Source organism: Apostichopus japonicus, chromosome 3 (assembly GCF_037975245.1).
Source record: "Apostichopus japonicus isolate 1M-3 chromosome 3, ASM3797524v1, whole genome shotgun sequence".
Lineage (NCBI taxonomy): Eukaryota > Metazoa > Echinodermata > Holothuroidea > Aspidochirotida > Stichopodidae > Apostichopus > Apostichopus japonicus.
In genome coordinates, this window is record NC_092563.1 from 7,181,447 (window position 1) to 7,202,278 (window position 20,832).

The window sequence follows — 20,832 nt, forward strand, 5'->3', positions numbered from 1 at the left end:
TTTATGTGCTCTTAAATAAGGGGTTGTAAAGTGACCTGTTTGTCCTATGTTTATTTACTTTGAAATGTTGTAAATGGACCTGTTTGTCCTATGTTTATGCACTCTTAAATGAAGTGTTGTAAACTGACCTGTTTGTCCTATGTTTATGCGCTCTTAAATAAGGGGTTGTAAAGTGACCTGTTTGTCCTATGTTTATTTACTTTGAAATGTTGTAAATGGACTTGTTTGTTCTATGTTTATGCACTCTTAAATGAAGTGTTGTAAAGTGACCTGTTTGTCCTATGTTTATGCGCTCTTAAATAAGGGGTTGTAAAGTGACCTGTTTGTCCTATGTTTATTTACTTTGAAATGTTGTAAATGGACCTGTTTGTCCTATGTTTATGCACTCTTAAATGAAGTGTTGTAAAGTGACCTGTTTGTCCTATGTTTATGCGCTCTTAAATAAGGGGTTGTAAAGTGACCTGTTTGTCCTATGTTTATTTACTTTGAAATGTTGTAAATGGACCTGTTTGTCCTATGTTTATGCGCTCTTAAATAAGGGGTTGTAAAGTGACCTGTTTGTCCTATGTTTATTTACTTTGAAATGTTGTAAATGGACCTGTTTGTCCTAGGTTTATGCACTCTTAAATGAAGTGTTGTAAAGTGACCATTTTGTCCTATGTTTATGCTCTCTCAAATGAAGTGTTGTAAAGTGGCCTGTTTGTCCTATGTTTATTCACTCTTGATGAAGTGTTGTAAAATGACCTGTTTGTCCTATGTTTATGCGCTCTTAAATGAAGTGATGTAAAGTGACTTGTTTGTGCTATGTTTATGTACTTTTAAATGTTGTAAATGGACTTGTTTTTTTCTATGTTTATGCACTCTTAAATGAAGTGTTGTAAAATGACCTGTTTGTCCTATGTTTATGCACTCTGAAATGAAGTGTTGTAAAATGACCTGTTTGTCCTATGTTTATGCACCCTTAAATGAAGTGTTGTAAAGTGACCTGTTTGTGCTATGTTTAATTACTTTGAAATGTTGTAAATGGACCTGTTTGTCCTATGTTTATGCACTCTTAAATAAGGGGTTGTAAAGTGACCTGTTTGTCCTATGTTTATTTACTTTGAAATGTTGTAAATGGACCTGTTTGTCCTATGTTTATGCACTCTCAAATGAAGTGTTGTAAAGTGAACATTTTGTCCTATGTTTATGCTCTCTCAAATGAAGTGTTGTAAAGTGGCCTGTTTGTCCTATGTTTATTCACTCTTGATGAAGTGTTGTAAAATGACCTGTTTGTCCTATGTTTATGCGCTCTTAAATGAAGTGATGTAAAGTGACTTGTTTGTGCTATGTTTATGTACTTTTAAATGTTGTAAATGGACTTGTTTTTTTCTATATTTATGCACTCTTAAATGAAGTGTTGTAAAGTGACCTGTTTGTCCTATGTTTATGCACTCTTAAATGACGTGTTGTAAAGTGACCTGTTTGTCCTATTTTTATTCACTTTGAAATGTTGTAAAATGACTTGTTTGTCCTATGTTTATGCACTCTTAAATGAAGTGTTGTAAAATGACCTGTTTGTCCTATGTTTATGCACTCTGAAATGAAGTGTTGTAAAGTGACCTGTTTGTGCTATGTTTATGCACTTTGAAATGTTGTAAAAGGACTTGTTTGTCCTATGTTTATGCACTCTTAAATGAAGTGTTGTAAAGTGACCTGTTTGTCCTATGTTTATGCATTTTGCATATGAATGGTTTTAAATTGACCTGTTTTTTCAATGTTAATACCACATTTATTCCAGTTCATACACTTCTTGTTTGGCAATTTCACTCACGAAAACTCAGATGGAATGATATTGACTCTCTATAGAGTATGCTAACACCTTGAATATCACTTGCATCAACACCTAGCCTAATTTGCACATAGAAATCTGGACACTCTGTTACATTTTATTCATAGTTCTGCACCCCTAGCAAAGGATCTTACTACAACTCTTTGGTTTCAGGTTGACTCTAGCATAACAGTTCTTTACTTTTTAATTTTGTAAGCAATATGTGTGTTGTTTCTCATCTGCTTATAGATTTGAAACAGTTAACAGTTTCATCTGATTGACCCTTTTTCATTTCTTAGGAAGAAGAAAAAGATGTCTGAATCCATCGATGACATGGAAGCTTACTCCAAACTCAACGATCACATCATGTGGAAAATACTGTGCACTACTAAAGATAAATTTAAGAAATCAAGAGATCTCATCAACAGAATACTAACAAGAGATCTGTTTGTTTGTGTTGGCCAGACTCAGCTCAAGAAGAAGGTAGCTTCTCACGAAATACCGATAATAGGAAATAACTTCAGTGTTTCAATTCTAGAAACTACACCAAACATCTAAAACACTAAAATAAGTGAAAACTTTAACAGTAAATGAGAAATCAAAGGAAATCCCGACAAATCTCTTTGCATGTGATAACACCATGTTACAAAACTATATATATATATATATATATACAGGGTTATAGCTAGGAGATTGTGAGTGCTGGTTAAATAAATTTGCGAAGCGTAGCGAGCGAAGCTCTCGCATCTCACGGCCGGGGGTCCAGGGCCCGCATAAGGGTGATTTTTGCTACTTTTCAGATTTACAATTGGTAAATAACAGAAAAAGGTGACGTTATTATCATGTTTTACGGCAAGGGAAAGATAAATTTGTTGTACTTTTGTTGTATTTCACAAGCATTTTACTATTTTTTTGTGCCGGCCAGTGGACTGTTTATTCACTTCCAATGCCGGCCGGCAGGCGTGAGTGGCAGTTACCACCGGCCGCCGCCGGCCGGCGTGGCTATAACCCTGTATATATATATATATATAAATATATACGTATATATATATAGATATATATAGATAGATATATCTATCTATATATATATATATATATACATATATATATATATGTGATTCTGTCACTGCTGTCTCGGTTATTGCTAGTAGCAGTACTCCAATTTGTCATGTATGTGAAACTTCACAAAGACAGTAAATGATAAAGAAATGCATAGTCAACCTTTTTCACTGTGTAGCTTACACTGTTTTTTGGTTTTAATGTTGTTCAAGTTAATGCTTAGGTTGCTTGAGAAATGCGTGGCATTGATGCCAAAATATGGTGGGTTTCGGTATGGGAATGGAGTGAGGAGGAGGGGAGGGTGGGGGAAAGATGTGTCGACATGAAAGTAATAGACTTGCTTCAGTTCAGTCTAATTTGAATTTTCATTATATCAATTTTGCAACTGGGAGTGTTAACTTTCATTTTACCACACCAGGATTCACAACTCTTTTACATAAAAGACGAAGACACAGAGAAAGGAATTTTTGAGAAGCTCTCTGAAGAGACTAAGAAAACTATCAAACAGAGTGATATTATTGTGCATGTAAGTATAACTATCGATCGCCAAATTCATTTCACCTCTGTATTGTCTCAGTTTATCCTGTTGATGGAGATACAATCTAATAGATCATATAATTCAGATTCCAAAATGACAACTGCAAAATGTTGGGGTTGTAACCCTTACGGCTGTTGTCAAGAGATCTCATCAACAGAATACTAACGAGAGATCTGTTTGTTTGTGTTGGCCAGATTCAGCTCAAGAAGAAGGAAGCTTATCACCAAACGCCAAAGAAACCAGTATGCGATATTTGTAAATATGTAAGAGGATGGGGGAAATAAAAGAAGGGTGGCTTATCTTTCATGCTTTTTGCAAAAATGACGGCTAAAAAATGGCTACACATAAATTAGATGGTATCGAAAGGAAATAACTTCAGTGTTTCAATTCTAGAAACTGCCACAAACATCTAAAACACTATGATAAGTAAAAACTTTAACAGTAAATGAGATATCAAAGGAAATCCCGACAAATGTCTTTGCATGTGATAAAGCCATGCTACAAAACAATATATATATATATATATATATATATATATGTGATTCTGTCACTGCTGTCTCGGTTATTGCTAGTAGCAGTATTCCAATTTGTCATGCATGTGAAACTTCACAAAGACAGTAAATGATAAAGAAATGCATAGTCAACCTTTTTCACTGTGTAGCTTACACTGTTTTTTTGTTTCAATGTTGTTCAAGTTAATGCTGAGGTTGCTTGAGAAATGCAATGGCATTGATGCCAAATATGGTGGGCTTCAGTATGGGAATGGAGTGAGGAGGAGGGGGGGGGGGGGGGGTGGGGGAAAGATGTGTCGACATGAAAGTAATAGACTTGCTTCAGTTCAGTCTAATTTGAATTTTCATTAAATCAATTTTGCAACTGGGAGTGTTAACTTTTATTTTACAACACCAGGGTTCACAACTCTTTAGCATAAAAGACGAAGACGCAGAGAAAGAAATTTTTGAGAAGCTCTCTGAAGAGACTAAGAAAACTATCAAACAGAGTAATATAACTGTGCATGTAAGTAGAACTATCGCCAAATTCATTTCACTTCTGTATTGTCTCAGTTTATCCTGTTGATGGAGATACAATCTAATAGATCTATTAATTCAGATTCCAAAATGACAACTGCAAAATGTTGGGGTTGTAACCCTTACGGCAGTAGTCAAGAGATCTCATCAACAGAATACTAACGAGAGACCTGTTTGTTTGTGTCGGCCAGACTCAGCTCAAGAAGAAAGAAGCTTCTCACGAAACGCCAAAGAAACTGGTATGCGATATTTGTAAATATGTAAGAGGATGAGGGAAACAGGGGCGTAGCGAAGGGATTTTTGTTGGGGGGGTGTGGAGAATTTGATTTGCCGACGGATCTGGAAGTGGTGACTGAAATGGGGGAGGGGTCTAAGGGGAGGGGGGTCCCCCTCCCCTTTGGCAATTTTTTAGTTTTGAAACGTCCTTAGATGCAATCTGGTGTATATTTTAAGTCAAACTTGATTTGCCGACGGATCTGGAAGTGGTGACTGAAATGGGGGAGGGGTCTAAGGGGAGGGGGTTCCCCCTCCCCTTTGGCAATTTTTTAGTTTTGAAACGTCCTTAGATGCAATCTGGTGTATATTTTAAGTCAAACTTGATTTGCCGACGGATCTGGAAGTGGTGACTGAAATGGGGGAGGGGTCTAAGGGGAGTGGGTGCCCCCTCCCCTTTGGCAATTTTTTAGTTTTGAAACGTCCTTAGATGCAATCTGGTGTATATTTTAAGTCAAATTTGATTTGCCGACGGATCTGGAAGTGGTGACTGAAATGGGGGAGGGGTCTAAGGGGAGGGGGTGTCCCCCTCCCCTTTGGCAATTTTTTAGTTTTGAAACGTCCTTAGATGCAATCTGGTGTATATTTTAAGTCAAATTTGATTTGCCAACGGATCTGGAAGTGGTGACTGAAATGGGGGAGGGGTCTAAGGGGAGGGGGTGTCCCCCTCCCCTTTGGCAATTTTTTAGTTTTGAAACGTCCTTAGATGCAATCTGGTGTATATTTTAAGTCAAATTTGATTTGCCGACGGATCTGGAAGTGGTGACTGAAATGGGGGAGGGGTCTAATTTTTAGTTTTGAAACGTCCTTAGATGCAATCTGGTGTATATTTTAAGTCAAATTTGATTTGCCGACGGATCTGGAAGTGGTGACTGAAATGGGGGAGGGGTCTAATTTTTAGTTTTGAAACGTCCTTAGATGCAATCTGATGTATATTTTAAGTCAAATTTGATTTGCCGACAGATCTGGAAGTGGTGACTGAAATGGGGGAGGGGTCTAAGGGGAGGGGGTGTCCCCCTCCCCTTTGGAAAATTTTTAGTTTTGAAACATCCTTAGATGCAATCTGGTGCATATTTTAAGTCAAATTTGGCACGGAAGAAGCTCCCGTTCTCCTTTTTCTATTCAGCTTTCCTTCTTTCTTCCCCTTCCGCTCTCTTCACCTTTTCTCCTTTTGCCGACAGACCCAAAATTTGCCGACAGCGACCAAATTATTGGGGGGGTGTGACACCCCCCCCACACCCCCCCGCTCGCTACGCCCCTGGAGGGAAATAAGGTGGCTTATCTTTCCTGCTTTTTGCAAAAATGACGGCTAAAAAATGGCTACACATAGATGGTATCGAAAGGAAATAACTTCAGTGTTTCAATTCGAGAAACTGCACCAAACATCTAAAACACTATAATAAGTAAAAACTTTAACGTAAATGAGAAATCAAAAGAAATCCCGACAAATCTCTTTGCAGGTGATAAAGCCATGCTACAAAACAATATTTATGTGATTCTGTCACTGCTGTCTCGGTTATTGCTAGTAGCAGTATTCCAATTTGTCATGTATGTGAAACTTCACAAAGACAGAAAGAAATGCATAGTCAACCTTTTTCACTGTGTAGCTTACACTGTTTTTTGTTTTGTTTTAATGTTGTTCAAGTTAATGCTGAGGTTGCTTGAGAAATGCGATGGCATTGATGCCAAAATATGGTGGGTTTCGGGATGAGTATGGAGTGAAGAGGAGGGGAGGGGTGGGGGAAAGATGTGTCGACATGAAAGTAATAGACTTGCTTCAGTCAAATTTTAATTTTCATTAAATCAATTTTGCAACTGGGAGTGTTAACTTTTATTTTACCACACCAGGGTTCACAACTCTTTAACATAAAAGAGGAAGACGCAGAGCAAGAAATTTTTGAGAAGCTCTCTGAAGAGGCTAAGAAAACTATCAAGCAGAGTGATATAATTGTGCATGTAAGTATAACTATCGCCAAATTCATTTCACCTCTGTATTATCTCAGTTTATCCTGTTGATGAAGATACAATCTAATAGATCATATAATTCAGATTCCAAAATGACAACTGCAAAATGTTGGGGTTGTAACCCTTATGGCTGTAGTCTTAAGACACTATTACGTTAATACGTTACGTTTCAATATGTGGGCTATAGCCATAAGGGCTGTTACTGCTTGGCTTGAATTCGCCAGCTGAAGCCAAAATTGATGTAACCCTTAGGGCTGAATCTTTGCGCTATAGCCAAAATGGTTGTAACTGTTAGGGCTGAATCTTTGCACTATAATTATAAGGGCTGTAACTGATAATAAAATTGTTTCATACTGTCCTTTTTGATGAACAGATATCGAATGACCTAAAGATGACAAAGAACCAGAGAATGACCAGATAACAACAGGAAGTTTCTTGCCAAAATTTGAGGCTGTAATGTTTGCTCTTTCAATATTTCTTTTAACTACTGGCTGATTGTCTTTTGCATGAAATGGAGAATGTCATCTGCTATTTTAAATTATATTTTGACAGATTGCTAAATTCAACTATGGAATGGGGGAGAAGGACCCGGTGGAACATGTCAAATTTTACTCCAAGTGTGACCTGAATAAATCAGTCAGAATTAGCGAAATCAGACAGGTGGGTTTTACATTCTTTCTTCATAATGAAGTCTGTGAGATGGTCAGATGCTCAACTAAGAGAAAGGATTCATATGGCTGCTTTTACAATGGCTAACAATTTCAATGGCCACTGTCTTTGGTTACTTGCCATACGCAGGCAAGTAACCTATGCAATCAAGTTGGCGTGTGTGTGTACGTGATTGTGACGCCTAGCTTGTGAACACAAATATCTCAAGACAGATTTTGGCATGATGCTTCCTCAAAATTAGTACTGTACAATAACTCTATTGTTTTGTGTGGAGGTCAAAGGTCATTTGGAGTCAGCAGGGGGCAATATGTCGAAATCTAAACAAGGCTGTATCTCCAGAATCTGATCATTAAAGGCGCTCATATTTGCATGGTAGGATAGCCTTATGTAGTGTAAAGGTTGTACACAATTTGATGTAGGTCAAAGTTCATTAAGGTCACCAAGGGTCAAAACTTGAAATCCTTGTAAACAATATCTCCAGACAGGAACTTCATTGGCTCTGAAATTTTGCATGTAGCTTCCCTATAATGAACAAAACCTTATTGTGTTTTTGGTGGATGTCAAAGGCCACACTCTGTAAAGCATAATCAAACACAAACACGATATCCCAAGATAGGTTACATCACATATTTTGGGTGGAGGTCAGTTTATTTGGGGTCAGTGGAGGTCAAATGTCAACATATCATCAGTACTTTATCTTGAGAACTGCAACTTCGTGTGCATGGTAGATTGATGGGTGAATGGAACTGATTTAGCTTTTAAACATTGTACGCCATCCGTTAATTGTGCTCGATGACCCTTTCATTAGTAGTGATGTATGTATGGGTGAGTATTAAGTGAGGTCTATTTTACTACTGTATTTTACTCTTTGTTTATAGTGTGCTTGTGAAGTGTGTGTGTTTATGTTCTGTACGTTTGTTCAAATCGTCTCCTTTCATGGTTTCTATATCAACAGGACTCCATGGCATTACCGAGAGAATTCTCTGAAAGATTCCTAAGAGTGTGTGTCAAGCAGAGGGATACTGAAGTCTGGGTTCGTGAAGCTTTTCAAAAATGGTGCAAAGGAAAGGAATTGACAGCTAAGGTATGGGGGGAATAACTCCAATAGGAAGAAAGATGGCTGCCGTTAGGTGAACGTCACAGTCAACACATCTCCTGTTTTACTTGCTTTATATGTAGTCTTATATTTATATCTGTGTTTATGATTGTTATGGATGCTCTGTAAGGATATAATGGCGAAACTGTGGATATTTTGATGATATTTTGATATACAGAAACCCTGGTTTGAAGAAAAGAAGAAAACAAAACGTAAGAGCGTAACCTAAGCTTATATAGGCTATGAAAATGTACATTATATTGCTATATAGCCTATACGTATGCCATGCTTGTACACTGTTGGACACTATACCATTTCTGTGAGGAGACTATATTGTCCGTGAAGTACGTTAGTTAGTTACGAACAGAGAGAAAACAAGCAGAACAATGGACGAGAAACTGGACTGTATATTTGAACAACTATCCGAGCTAGCCTACAAGCTATGCCTAAACAATTAAATTCTTTGAATCAACGCCCTTGTAATGATGGAGGAGAAGCTGAAGTCGATGAATGTAGCAATTACCGATATGGCAAAGTCGGTTGAGTTTATAGAGAATGCTGTAGAGAAGGTTAAAGCCGATTATAAACTTAAAGCAGATAAGACAGAGGTAACTAAACTAGATGAAAAACTATTGATGGCAGAAAATTCAATTCTTTCTAAAGTTCAGATGTTAAAAAATCGATCACGTCGTAAGAACTTGATTTTCTATGGTATTCCGGAAGCAGTTGAATTAGGAGAATGCCGGTCTTCTGAGTGCTTGGTTACAAAGGAAATTGTAAAGGATTTCATGGGATTGGAGGTCAATGAAAAAGATATCGAAAGGGCTCATAGAATACCAAGAGGTCCAGTGATCGGGAACATCAAGTCCAGACTGATCCAGGTGTGTTTTAGTCGTTATTCTGACCGTGATGAGATTTTGCATTCATGATTTTGAATATGGGCTGCAAAAATATCACTTTTATTGTAATCTACGGTCCCAATGACGACACTCCATCCTTTTTTCATAATTTGCATGATATTATCGAGGATTTCAATACAGATCATTGTATTGTTGTAGGAGATTGGAATGTTACACTTAATCAAAGTATGGACACATTTAATTATCAACATATTAATAATCCTTTGTCTAAACAAGTGATTTTAGATCTTTTGGATAATTATGATTTAGTAGATGTGTGGCGGGTTTATAATCCAATTGAACGGAAGTTTACTTGGTGTCAAAAGAATCCATTTAAGCAAAGTCATTTAGATTTTTTTTGTGGTTTCTTCTGGGTTAATGAATATTTGAGTAAACTCTTCTATTTTATATGGATACAGGTTTGATCACTCTTTAATTAGCACTACGTTTAGTTTCTGTAATATCAAGATAGGGAGCGGGTATTGGAAATTTAACAAGTCACTACTTGATGATGACCAAATTGTTTGTATGATTACAGATACAATTAGGGATACCATAAATCAATACGCCTGTTTGATCTATAATAGAGAGAATATTCATTCCATTTCCAAAAGAGATATTTATTGTGTAATAAATGATCGATTATTGTTTGAAATGATTCTTCTTAACCTTTGTGGGAAATGTATTTCTTACGCCTCGTATAAGAAAAAAATCAATAATGAGAGAGAGACCTTTCTGTTAGGCGAGATTAATAGGATGGAAGATATTAATAATGTAATAATGAGGGATGAACTGGAGAAACTTAAAAACGAATTGGAAAAAATTAGAGAGTAAAAGATGACTGGCTTTAGAATTCGTACAGGGTTCAATGGATTGAGGATGGCGAAAAACCCTCGAAGTATTTTCTTAATCTGGAAGCACGTAATGCGTCAACAAAATTAACTACCCATCTAACTAACAAGGAAAATGTTGATATTTATACACAAAATGAATTCAAAATAAAGTGTTTATGTCTTACAGCAATTTACTTGATTCACATGAAAATGATTTATTTGATGTTGACTTGGAAACGGAGCTATTTGGTGATTATAGGGTTGTGACTACTTCAGAATCGGAGTCACTAGAAAGTCCATTAAAGCATGAGGAAGTTTATGATGCGTTAAAGAAAATGAAAAATGATGTCTCCTGGAACAGATGGTTTAACTGTAAGAGTTTTATAGGTATTTTTGGTTGGCCATTTTCTGATTAGATCTCTTAATTATGGTTATGAGAATTCTTTATTATCTATTACACAACGACTGGGGGTAATTTCAATTATACCAAAGGGTGATGAGCCTAGGAATTTGTTGAGTAATTGGAGACCTATAACTCTACTTAATGTTTTTTATAAAATTGCGTCAGCTTGCATTACTAATCGTATTAACCATAACTCTACTTAATGTTTTTTATAAAATTGCGTCAGCTTGCATTACTAATCGTATTAACCTGTTCTTTCTCAGCTTATCTCGTTTGAACAAAATGGTTTTATGAAACTGGTAGATATATAAGTGATTGTATCCGTACTATTTATAATACAATGTTTAATCTTGAAAAAGTGCATCATCCAGGACTTTTATTTGCAATTGACTTTGAAAAAGCTTTTGATTGAGTGGCTTTTAGTATTATTGAAAATGCTTTATATTTATTTAATTTTAGTTCTTCTATTTTAAGGTGGTTCCGTACATTCTATAATGAAATGACTTCAACGGTTGTGGTAAATGGAACATTTTGTTATTATTTTCCAATCATAAGAGGATGTAGACAGGGTGACCCGCTGTTACCCTTTCTCTTTAACCTTGTTGCTCAGCTTTTGAATATATATATTAATAACTATGTGTCTATTCGTGGTCTTGACTTTGGGGGTTATGAATATAAAATGACTCAACATGCGGACGATACAACGTTTTTAATTGATGGTACTATGAGTTCCTTTCATAATCTTCTAATTGGACTTGATTTTTTTGGTAGTTTTTCTGGCCTAACAATGGATTTGGATAAATCTATTTTGGTTGGAATTTGTAGTTTGAAAGGGTCCTCTGATCGTTTTTGTAAAGAGAGGAACATTTGTTGGAACCAGGGTGAAGATTTCACTATACTTGGAATTATTTTTAATACTGATCTGGATAGAATGATTTCAGTAAATTATGCAAAGTCAGAAAATAAAATTAGGCATCTGATAAACATTTGGTCAAAGCGTAATCTAACTACGCTGGGTCGTGTAACGGTTTTTAAATCAATTATCTTACCTCATTTGAATTATTATTTGTTAATATCACCTAATCCGTCGGATGACCTCTTGATATCTTCTATAAAAGTTAAGTTTAGGACAAATTTGGATCAATTTCTCCTCAAGGTGGCACATAAACAAGTTGGCTAAACAGACACTCAAGGAAGAGCCCATGGCACACCCATCAATTTGCTCATACATAGAATTGTTAAAAATAAAGTGGGATGTAGCTGCTTTAAGCGATAATTTCCTTAGATCAATTTAATTGTATAAACAATGCGTTTTTTTTTTTTTACTTTTATAGAAGATATGTGGATTACATTTTTGTAGTTATTTCAGCAGACTATGTGGATGATTTGCTACAGGTATTGAACTCTTTTCATAAATCTATTCAATTTACTTATTAAATGGAATGCGGGGGTAAATGTTCTTTTCTTGATATATACATTTTCAGAATGGTTGGCTCTAGCAGTACTGACACTATCGCCACTTCAGTTTTCCGTAAGAAAACTTTTACAGGGTTGTTCATTAATTGGAAATCCTGGTGCCCCAAAAAGTATAAAATTGCAGTTATTAAGGCTTTACATGAACGCGCACATAGATTGTGTTCGTCTGATTCCTTGTTCGTTCATGAATTGCAATTTATTAGACGTATTTTGACTTTAAATAGTTACCCTTGGAGTTGTTGCATGAAATGGAAAACTATACTTATAAATTAAGAAAACAACTAGGCATGGGTCCTGTAATTAAATTAGATCATGGGGAGACCAAAGTAAATACTTTTTATGTTAAATCACCATATTGTGGCCCCAGCAGTGATAAACTAACTAAGACTTTAGGTAGTTACATTAAGGGGTTGTGTAATGACAATATTACATATCAAAATAATTTTACTGCAAAAGAAAATCTCTGCTCTGTTCAATTTCAAGGATGCCTATAAGTTAGATTATGCCAACAATGTTGTTTATAGGATTAACTGTCCAGACTGTGACTCCTTTTATGTCGGAGAAACCAATAGACGGCTTAAGGATAGATTTAATGAACATCTGATGAGCTCCTTTGGTGGTCAGAAAGGCGCTATTTATAACCTTCATTGTACTGCGCACAAACATAATCTGCCTACTTTTGTTGACCATTGTGCCTCTATTGCATGGCAATGAACCCCAGTGGTTCAGGAGGAAGATTAAAGATCTCGAGTCTCCTAATAAAAGACTTAAATGCTGACCTAAATAGAAATATAGAAATAGAAATGCTACAGGTTGGAGCTATTCTAATTCCTATTTACTTTTTATTGCTGGTTGTTCTATTCATTCCTAGGTTAAAAATATTCACTAGAAAAATTTGCTGGTTGTTCTAATCATTCCTAGTTTAAAAATCACTCATGCTTATCACTATTGTTGTCTTTGGATGTATATTAGCCCTTATATATATATAGCCCTTATATATATATATATTTTGTAGGTACATTTTATATTTTGTTCATCTTAATATTTTATAGGAACGTTTTCATATCTTTGTGCAATATTATACGTCTCATTTGTTGTTTACAATTTTTAATGTTTTGAGCTCTTGTTATCAACCAATTTCCATTGTATTTTTATATGATTGGCTGAATAATATCTATCTATCTATCTATCTATCTATCTATCTTGTATTTAATTGATCTTGTACAATTGCCTGACGATGGAGTGGTGACAACTCAGAAATATAGCAGTATGTCGTTGTTAAAAATATTCGCTTGTTCATCTTTTATATACATGTATATGTATATATATATATATATATATATATATATGTATATATATATATATATATATTTATATTTATATATATAAATATATGTATATAAGAATTGAATGTGACAGATATATAGTAAATCAACAAAGAATAACACACCAGAAAAAATCCACTTCACGACCTGTTTCGTCCTTTTGGGACTCATCAGGCGAAGGTAGGAATCGAACCCCGGATCTTTGTGTCACGAACCCAAGTCCGTACCACTCGACCACAGTGATTCTACGGGAGTGCTGTATATATATATATACAGAGTGAGAGAGGAAAAATGGGAACCTCAAAAATTGTCAGTGAAAGGGGGGTGGGGGGTGGGGAGAATCCTCAGGCCATCACTGTCTACCCTGTGTATATAATATGGATCAGCGCTGTAATTATGTCACTGTCTCCTCTTTCACTTCCGGGTGTCTTGGCGTTTTAAGTTCTACTCCCTCATTTTCTCCTTTTTCTCTCTTTCTTATTATTCTTTGCCGTCCCTTCCTCTCCTTCCTTCCTCTTCCCCCTTTTGTTTCCTTTTTTTGTTCTCTTTTTTGGCCTCTACCCTTTTTCCTACCCGGGGGGTGGGGGGATGGGCGCGCGCCCAATGCCCCATGGATACGCGCCTGCATACCCCATACTATTTACTCAAAAGTTGGTAAAATATATACATATAGAATACAAGTATTGGTATCCATGAATGGTCTTATACGTCGAAGTAAAGCCATCTTCTGGAAATGAGCTTGCTAACAGAATCGACTTGTTCATTCCAAGATAATTGAATGTCAAATTTTACGCCCAAAGTCTTTTCACACCTTACACTTTCAAATAATATTTTATAGGATCGTTTTCATATCTCTGTGCATTATTATACGTCTCATTTGTTGTTTACAATTTTTAATGTTTTGAGCTCTTGTTATCAACCAATTTCCATTGTATTTTTATATGATTGGCTGAATAAATATCTATCTATCTAATGAATTTTCGACGCTAATATTTATCTTGTTATTTGGGATAGGATTTCAGCCTATGTCTGGAACCAATGAACATGCTTTTGGTTTGTTACTATTTATAAACATTTTATATTTTTGGCACCATTTGCAAACATTAGCCATATCCTCATCAAGTTTGGTACTTAATAATCTATAGACTTGCCTTTCATATGAAATGTTGTATCATCTGCATACATACCCACCAAGCAATGATTTATACTTTGACCCATGTCATTAATGAACAAAACAAAGAGTAACTGGCCCAGAATTTACCCCTGTGGCACCCACATGTTATAACTGGCAATAAGGGGGAATACACACCATTAACATATAGATTGTTGCCTATCGCATAAATACGACTTAAACCACGCAACGGAGCTTTCTGAGAGACCATATCTAGTTTATTAGAATAGAATGGTTTACTAGGTCAAGTGCTTAGATTCTCAGGTCTAGAAATACCGATCCAAGAAGATATTTGCTATTAATATGTAACCTGTGGTTCGTTCGTCCGCCCTCTATTTAGATTAAAGTAATAGACCCTAACGCAGAAGAAATATAGACACAAAACCCAAGTTATTCAATTGTCCCAACACATACTGAATTAATACCATCTGGGTACTCGACTATTGAGACGGGATAGAGGAGTTCCCGTTTGAATATGGTGTGGTATACACTTAAATGCTTAAAATAATAATGCTTAATATATAGTAACAATGAATGCTATCCCACAGTAGTTAGATAAACCACCTTCTAGATTAATACACCCCCCCCCCCCCCCGTTGCATGCACTCATCCCCAGTTAGAATATATAAATTTCCCCTGATTAATATCGAGCGTTAACTGATCTGTTCGCTAATATCACAGGCTCAGGCAAAGTTCCTGTGACCGCGTCAACGTATGGATACCCGGTCACGAACACCAGTCTGGAGAGGAGGTTACCAACAGCGCGTGCCAGGAATTTGCCAAGGGAGGGGCGAAACTGTACATTAGGCATTGCAGACTATCTAAGCATAGCGCCACCATGGTTGGCGCCAAGCGTACAAGAAAATTTTGACTGAAAATGCATCCCAGATCGCTGGAAATGGCACTAACCAGGCCTTGTTAGTTGCATCTTAGCATTTTCTCTTTTGAAAATACTAGCGATATCATAAAAACATTAAAAAAAAAAATGCTCAAGGGGGGGCGGCTCCCCCTTCGCCCCCCCCACCCCTTGGCTACGCTCCTGGTTACCAAACAGTACGAAAACACTACCACTACGATCACATCTAAAATACCTCAATATGCTAAACTACTGTTGCCAAACACTTTAAATCTGATCAAATCAATACATCAAAATAATACAACATTGAACAACGGTGTATTAACTCCACGGTAAAACATGAGATAACCCTTTCCCAATCCGTACTTATCCCTTATCACAATAGTATACCCGTTTGTGTACAAACGAGGATCTCCAATATTCTGCAACAACGCCCCCACTTTGATATAACACAAAGCTCAGGTCTCTGTACTCATGGGCATATTGTTAAGCCTAACAACCCTAGCTACTATTACTAACACCCAATACAGTATAGCTCCCATAACACAACTATATCGCCTTATAGGCGAAAACAGCCTATTTATCTTAGAAAACCCCACATTCTAAACAATCTATCGCACAGATAACTTTATTCAATAACTGTTACCGTAAACAATGAGTTTTTCACCAACTAATCAAAGGTTCAGTTTATCGGCTAACAATGCTGGATCTCCGATGTGCACTACACACAACAGGCTACGTACGCTAAAATACGTAACACACATAGCACATCGCATTGACTCGATGTGAATAATTTATTATCAAAACTAACTTAAAACAAAAGGAAAAAACCGTACCTGGAGAGCTGCCAAGTAATCAGTTACAGAAGTTCTCAATATATAAACAACAAAACACCAGCTGACAAATTGTACCAGCTAAACTATGCCTCACAGAGGACGGCAATGGTAAAGAGGCTGCACGGGCAAAGATGGCTATCACGCAATAAAATCTTCAACATGTGCAGTGGCATAAACTAACAGGAAACCCTCTAATTAATTCTAGACAGCGCCACCAATTATTAAAGTAGCACATCACTTTCAAAGGGTTACAAATAAATAGTCGTCGTTTATCTTCAGTAATGCAATTTCACGAGAGTGCCCTTCTCTAAAACCAGACTGGGACATTCGTTTTAGACTAAATGCATTTGAAAACTTGGATAAAGCACCATGGACGTGTTTTTCTACTGTCTTAAATAATACGGGCAATATTGAGATGGGTCGATAATTTGATACATCTAGCCTTTGAATTACTCTTGTAAATAGGAGGTTGCCAAAAAGCTTTGGAGTCGCCTTTGTTCTTTTACAAAAGAATTTCTAAAATATTGTTTAGCCAGTCGAATAAAACTAACAACTTTGTTTCTCCAGAATCGATATATCTCTGGATCGTTTAATTTTGATGAATTCCACATTTTAATGGCATGACTTATCTCACCATTGAACCACTTGGGCTGATTTTTTTTTCTATTTGGACCCTGGTTTCTTTTTGGGGAGCAAGCTAATTAACAATATTTAGGAAAACATTTTGCCAATTTTCTAACGACCGATTTGCATCTGCTACTTGCAACACAGATTGCCAAGAAAAATTCCTTATGTCATGCTAGAACGCAATCTATTTTATTTGTCACACGAAATTTCATAGTTTCGTGACCCGTCTTTTCAGATGATGGCTGTTATGCGGCAGCGAGTTCTAAGTGAAATATATCGGGTAATGGTCCCTCAACTTCATTTTTGGAACTTCAGTATTGACAATTCGACTTTCTTTAGTCGTTTAAATATGATCAATTAAGATGATACATTAATGTGCACAATGAATTAGTTTCACTAGTTGGTAACTTTATCATTTGCTTCAAGTTATACATGTCCTGCATCCACCTTTTGTTACTACCACCTAATAAATTTATGTTAATGCCCTCCGATAATAACTAGGCCTATGTCAGAAAAATTATTACATGGGGCAGCTAACAGTTCATGAAAATGATCATTCCACTATGCTATTGAATCAGGTGGCCGGTACAAAAAAAAAAAAAAAAAAACACATAACAATTTTTTTTTAACATGAAGTAAAATAATAGTCAATCCAGATCCCTTTCAATTCTATTTGTTTCAAATTTGGAATGTCGAACAAAGCTGTTTTTTATATATTTTTTTATATATTTTTTTTATATACAGCAACTCCTCCTTCTTCTCTATCTTTCTTTTCCTTACGAATGACATTATAACCAGGTATGCATACTGCATAATCCTGGATTGTATCTTTTTAAAAATATTTCTTTCAAATCAAATATATTACATCATATATAATAGCCTATAGTATTATTGATTCACCTGAGGTAAAAGGGGATGAATATTCACAAAAACCTATTTCGATGACATTATTGATTTTCGTGGTGGTCAAAACATTGCTGAATTTATATTTGAAAACATAGTTAAAAACTCTTACTTACATCAATGTGTGTAAACTATTCAGATGTTTATTATGGAATACTTTGTGTGATTCATTATGAGGTGTCGTCAGTGGTAATCACAGGACAGGGTTCGTATGTATAGCGGTACCGTCATCTTGACCAAGAATCTAATACTCGTGATTGTTGTCGAAGCATAACCTTTACTTATGTCCATCAGGGAGTTGTTCCATAACAACTCCCTGTGTCCATGCCTGACGTCCACATGATCTACACTGAAGCGACATCTTTCTGAGTTATGGTTCTTTTCTCCAGTTATAACAACCCCATTCGTATCTCCCGTATAGGGTCTTCTGTAGAAATGATCGATGGTTGCGAGTTTTACGCCAATTTGACTGGTGTGGGTTTTACCTTCTGTAATCTAGATGGTCATGGTGGTCCCTGGGGTCACGATCACGTTTGTTACGATTTTGAGGACTGTGTGTTGGTAAACTGCCTTAGCTTGGCTCTGATCTATAGGCCTGTATAACCATCGGAGTGCGGTTAATCGGTCGATGTACCTACGGTGGGTCAGGTGGATATCGTCACAGGACACGCTCTTGACCACTTCATCATCTGCAGTATGGAGTTCATTGGTGCAAACCTTTACGAATATTTCTTTGCTGAGCTGGAACAGTATGTATCGTGCATATAGTAGGCTATGATGATGGACCCCCCCCCCCATCTACCCCAGTCGTTGCCACAACCCTATATCTAAATAAATATTACTACACAAACTTGAAAGTTCTCAAAATGTAAATGCTGTGAGCATTGCAGCAAACCGGAGTGAATATGTCAAAGGAAGGTTAACATTGATATCTGCAAATTCCATTACTGTGATGGTTCAATTCACAGAAATGTATAAATTTCTGTGCTCTAATTACAGACGTAGAAGTGTAGGGCGGATCCAGGGGGAGGTTTTGGGGGTTTACCCCCCCCCCCCACTTGAGCTTTGTTTTGTACGACATGAATAATAGTTTGAAACATTTATTGTTTGGAGTTGTTATGGTTTGGAGTCTCCTCAGAACATGGTAATTTTGAGTGCATGCACGTATACAGAAAATTACAGCACCATTTTGCATCTACGCCACGTCCATGCAGAGACCCCTTCCCAGGACAGCTATCACCTACTGAGCCCGACAGTTCATCACAAAGTTACCCGTATTTACCACTCCATTCAATAGGTAATATGTATTGGCTGTAGGCTTCTGTAGCCCTTCATGCAAATTGTAATGTAATGTAATTCCTAGTGCTTAGAAATGACGGAACCATTTAGCGCCTAAGCCACGTCATGAGAGCAATATTTTCAAACCTGGAAGGGACACGCCTTCCCCCTTAGAACTTTCCCCTACGACGGCCAATACTAATCGCCCAAGCATCAACAAACTTGCAGATTTTACCATTCCAGTCATTTCAATTTTGATGAGAGTGAACACAAAAACTCCACTTAAATATCATTAGGGGTTCTGTTGCCCATTGTCCTTGCAATTATGACTGTTTGGGGTCTCTGCAGAGGCACCGATGCTGCCATTTTGGCTGCTATTTGGTTGCCATTTTGTTAAATTTCCTGCGCTCCGCGCCAACTGATGGTGGCGCTTGGCCGTTTATAGTTACTACCTTATCTACACGACTAGGAGGTGTCATTTCTGCTGGTAAGTGTTATAAGCTGGCCTGCTTTTTCGCAAAATAGTTCCCGGCCAACATATGGTGGGGTCCTGCTTTGATGTCAAACTGTCTGCAAAGTTATAACCTAATCTATTATGTTTTCTACTGCCCACTCCTGCACATGCGATGCTAGACAACGTTTAGCAAGTGAACACCACTGTTTTGTTACCCCCGGGCCCCCACTCACCCACAGAGTCGTGAACCCATCTAGGCCCCTCCAGACACACCTACACTCAGTTGTAAAACAATCTATTTAGTTGGAATTTTGGAATTTCTTCACACCCTATAATCATCTGATCCTATAGCTACGTACGTCCCCGATTGGGATGTCCACAGATGATTGTGCAACATTATGGGTAGGTTTTTAAGTGAATTTTACGAGAAATGTTGATTTTAATATTCTAAACAAATAATGGGCTTAAAACCTTGAAAAGTGGAACTGACGGGTCTTGCAGGTCGCGACGTAGAATCACCTAAACCAAAGCAATGATCCACGGGAGATGCGATGAGGTCGAACAATGATGTGTGACGGGTGAAAATCTTCAAAAGGTTATGGATGGAAAAAAAAAACTATTGGGAAACACTTGGTTCTCAGGCCAAAGTGTACATCGGGTTCGTCATTTTCATGCTCTGGAAGTGCCATTTCCGGTGATCTGGGGGTATCAACCCCCCCCCCCCCCCACTATGAGTGGAATGTAAACTTCATAGGCCTAATGTCCTGTTTAGCAACTTCTGCAGAAAACTCATATTCTGCACATTGTCCTTGTAAAGAAATGTATATTAGACCAGTACCACCACCTAGCGTCATCTGGGCGCGTACACTCCCCTTGGCGCAACATAATATCCTTCTGTAAGTGTAATGATCTTACAGTGTAGTACTGCAGTACGTGCTGGATGCTATTAGTAGTTTTAGTACTATTACTCATTTACACTACAGAGGAAGCTGACTAGTATTAACACACTCAGAGAAAGTCGCAGTAGCCTTACTGATTGAAGAAAAGTTAATCAAAATTTGCAACGTTCCGAAGCTGTACGAAGTTCGCATTGAAAACTACGCAGATTGTTTGCTTTGAAACTTAGATACGATTTCGAAGGTGAATTTCACTGTCTTTCAATGCTGATTCCGTTACTCTGTATACTATTACTAGGCTAATACTTAACGTAGCCTAGGTAGGCTTAGGCTAGTCTAACATTACAATTAATTCATGGCATAGGCCTAGTTTCTGTTTCTGTTAAATACTCGTTAAAAACCCCTCTTGGGTATGACAATGAGGATGTTGGTACGCA

General features: G+C 37.0%; 2 protein-coding genes across 9 annotated transcripts in view; both read left to right on the top strand.

The window, feature by feature from the left end:
• Window positions 1–8,924, top strand: part of LOC139961598 (deoxynucleoside triphosphate triphosphohydrolase SAMHD1-like) — a 52,963-nt gene extending 44,039 nt beyond the window's left edge. Inside the window, exons 16-22 of one of the 8 annotated variants that reach the window (XM_071960917.1) lie at window positions 2,110–2,293; window positions 3,288–3,395; window positions 4,317–4,424; window positions 4,627–4,674; window positions 6,557–6,664; window positions 7,226–7,333; window positions 8,298–8,924. In XM_071960917.1, coding sequence (XP_071817018.1) covers window positions 2,110–2,293; window positions 3,288–3,395; window positions 4,317–4,424; window positions 4,627–4,674; window positions 6,557–6,664; window positions 7,226–7,333; window positions 8,298–8,441 — 808 coding nt within the window. In that variant the 3' untranslated portion in view covers window positions 8,442–8,924. The other 7 variants (XM_071960926.1, XM_071960940.1, XM_071960931.1 and 4 more) reach the window with 7 other exon arrangements.
• Window positions 8,925–20,376: 11,452 nt separating this feature from the next.
• The window catches only part of LOC139961716 (plasmolipin-like), a 45,250-nt gene continuing 44,794 nt past the window's right edge, over window positions 20,377–20,832 (top strand). The window contains exon 1 of the mRNA XM_071961147.1: window positions 20,377–20,639. The gene's annotated coding sequence lies outside the window, so the exon portion shown is untranslated. The remainder of the gene's footprint in view (window positions 20,640–20,832) is intronic.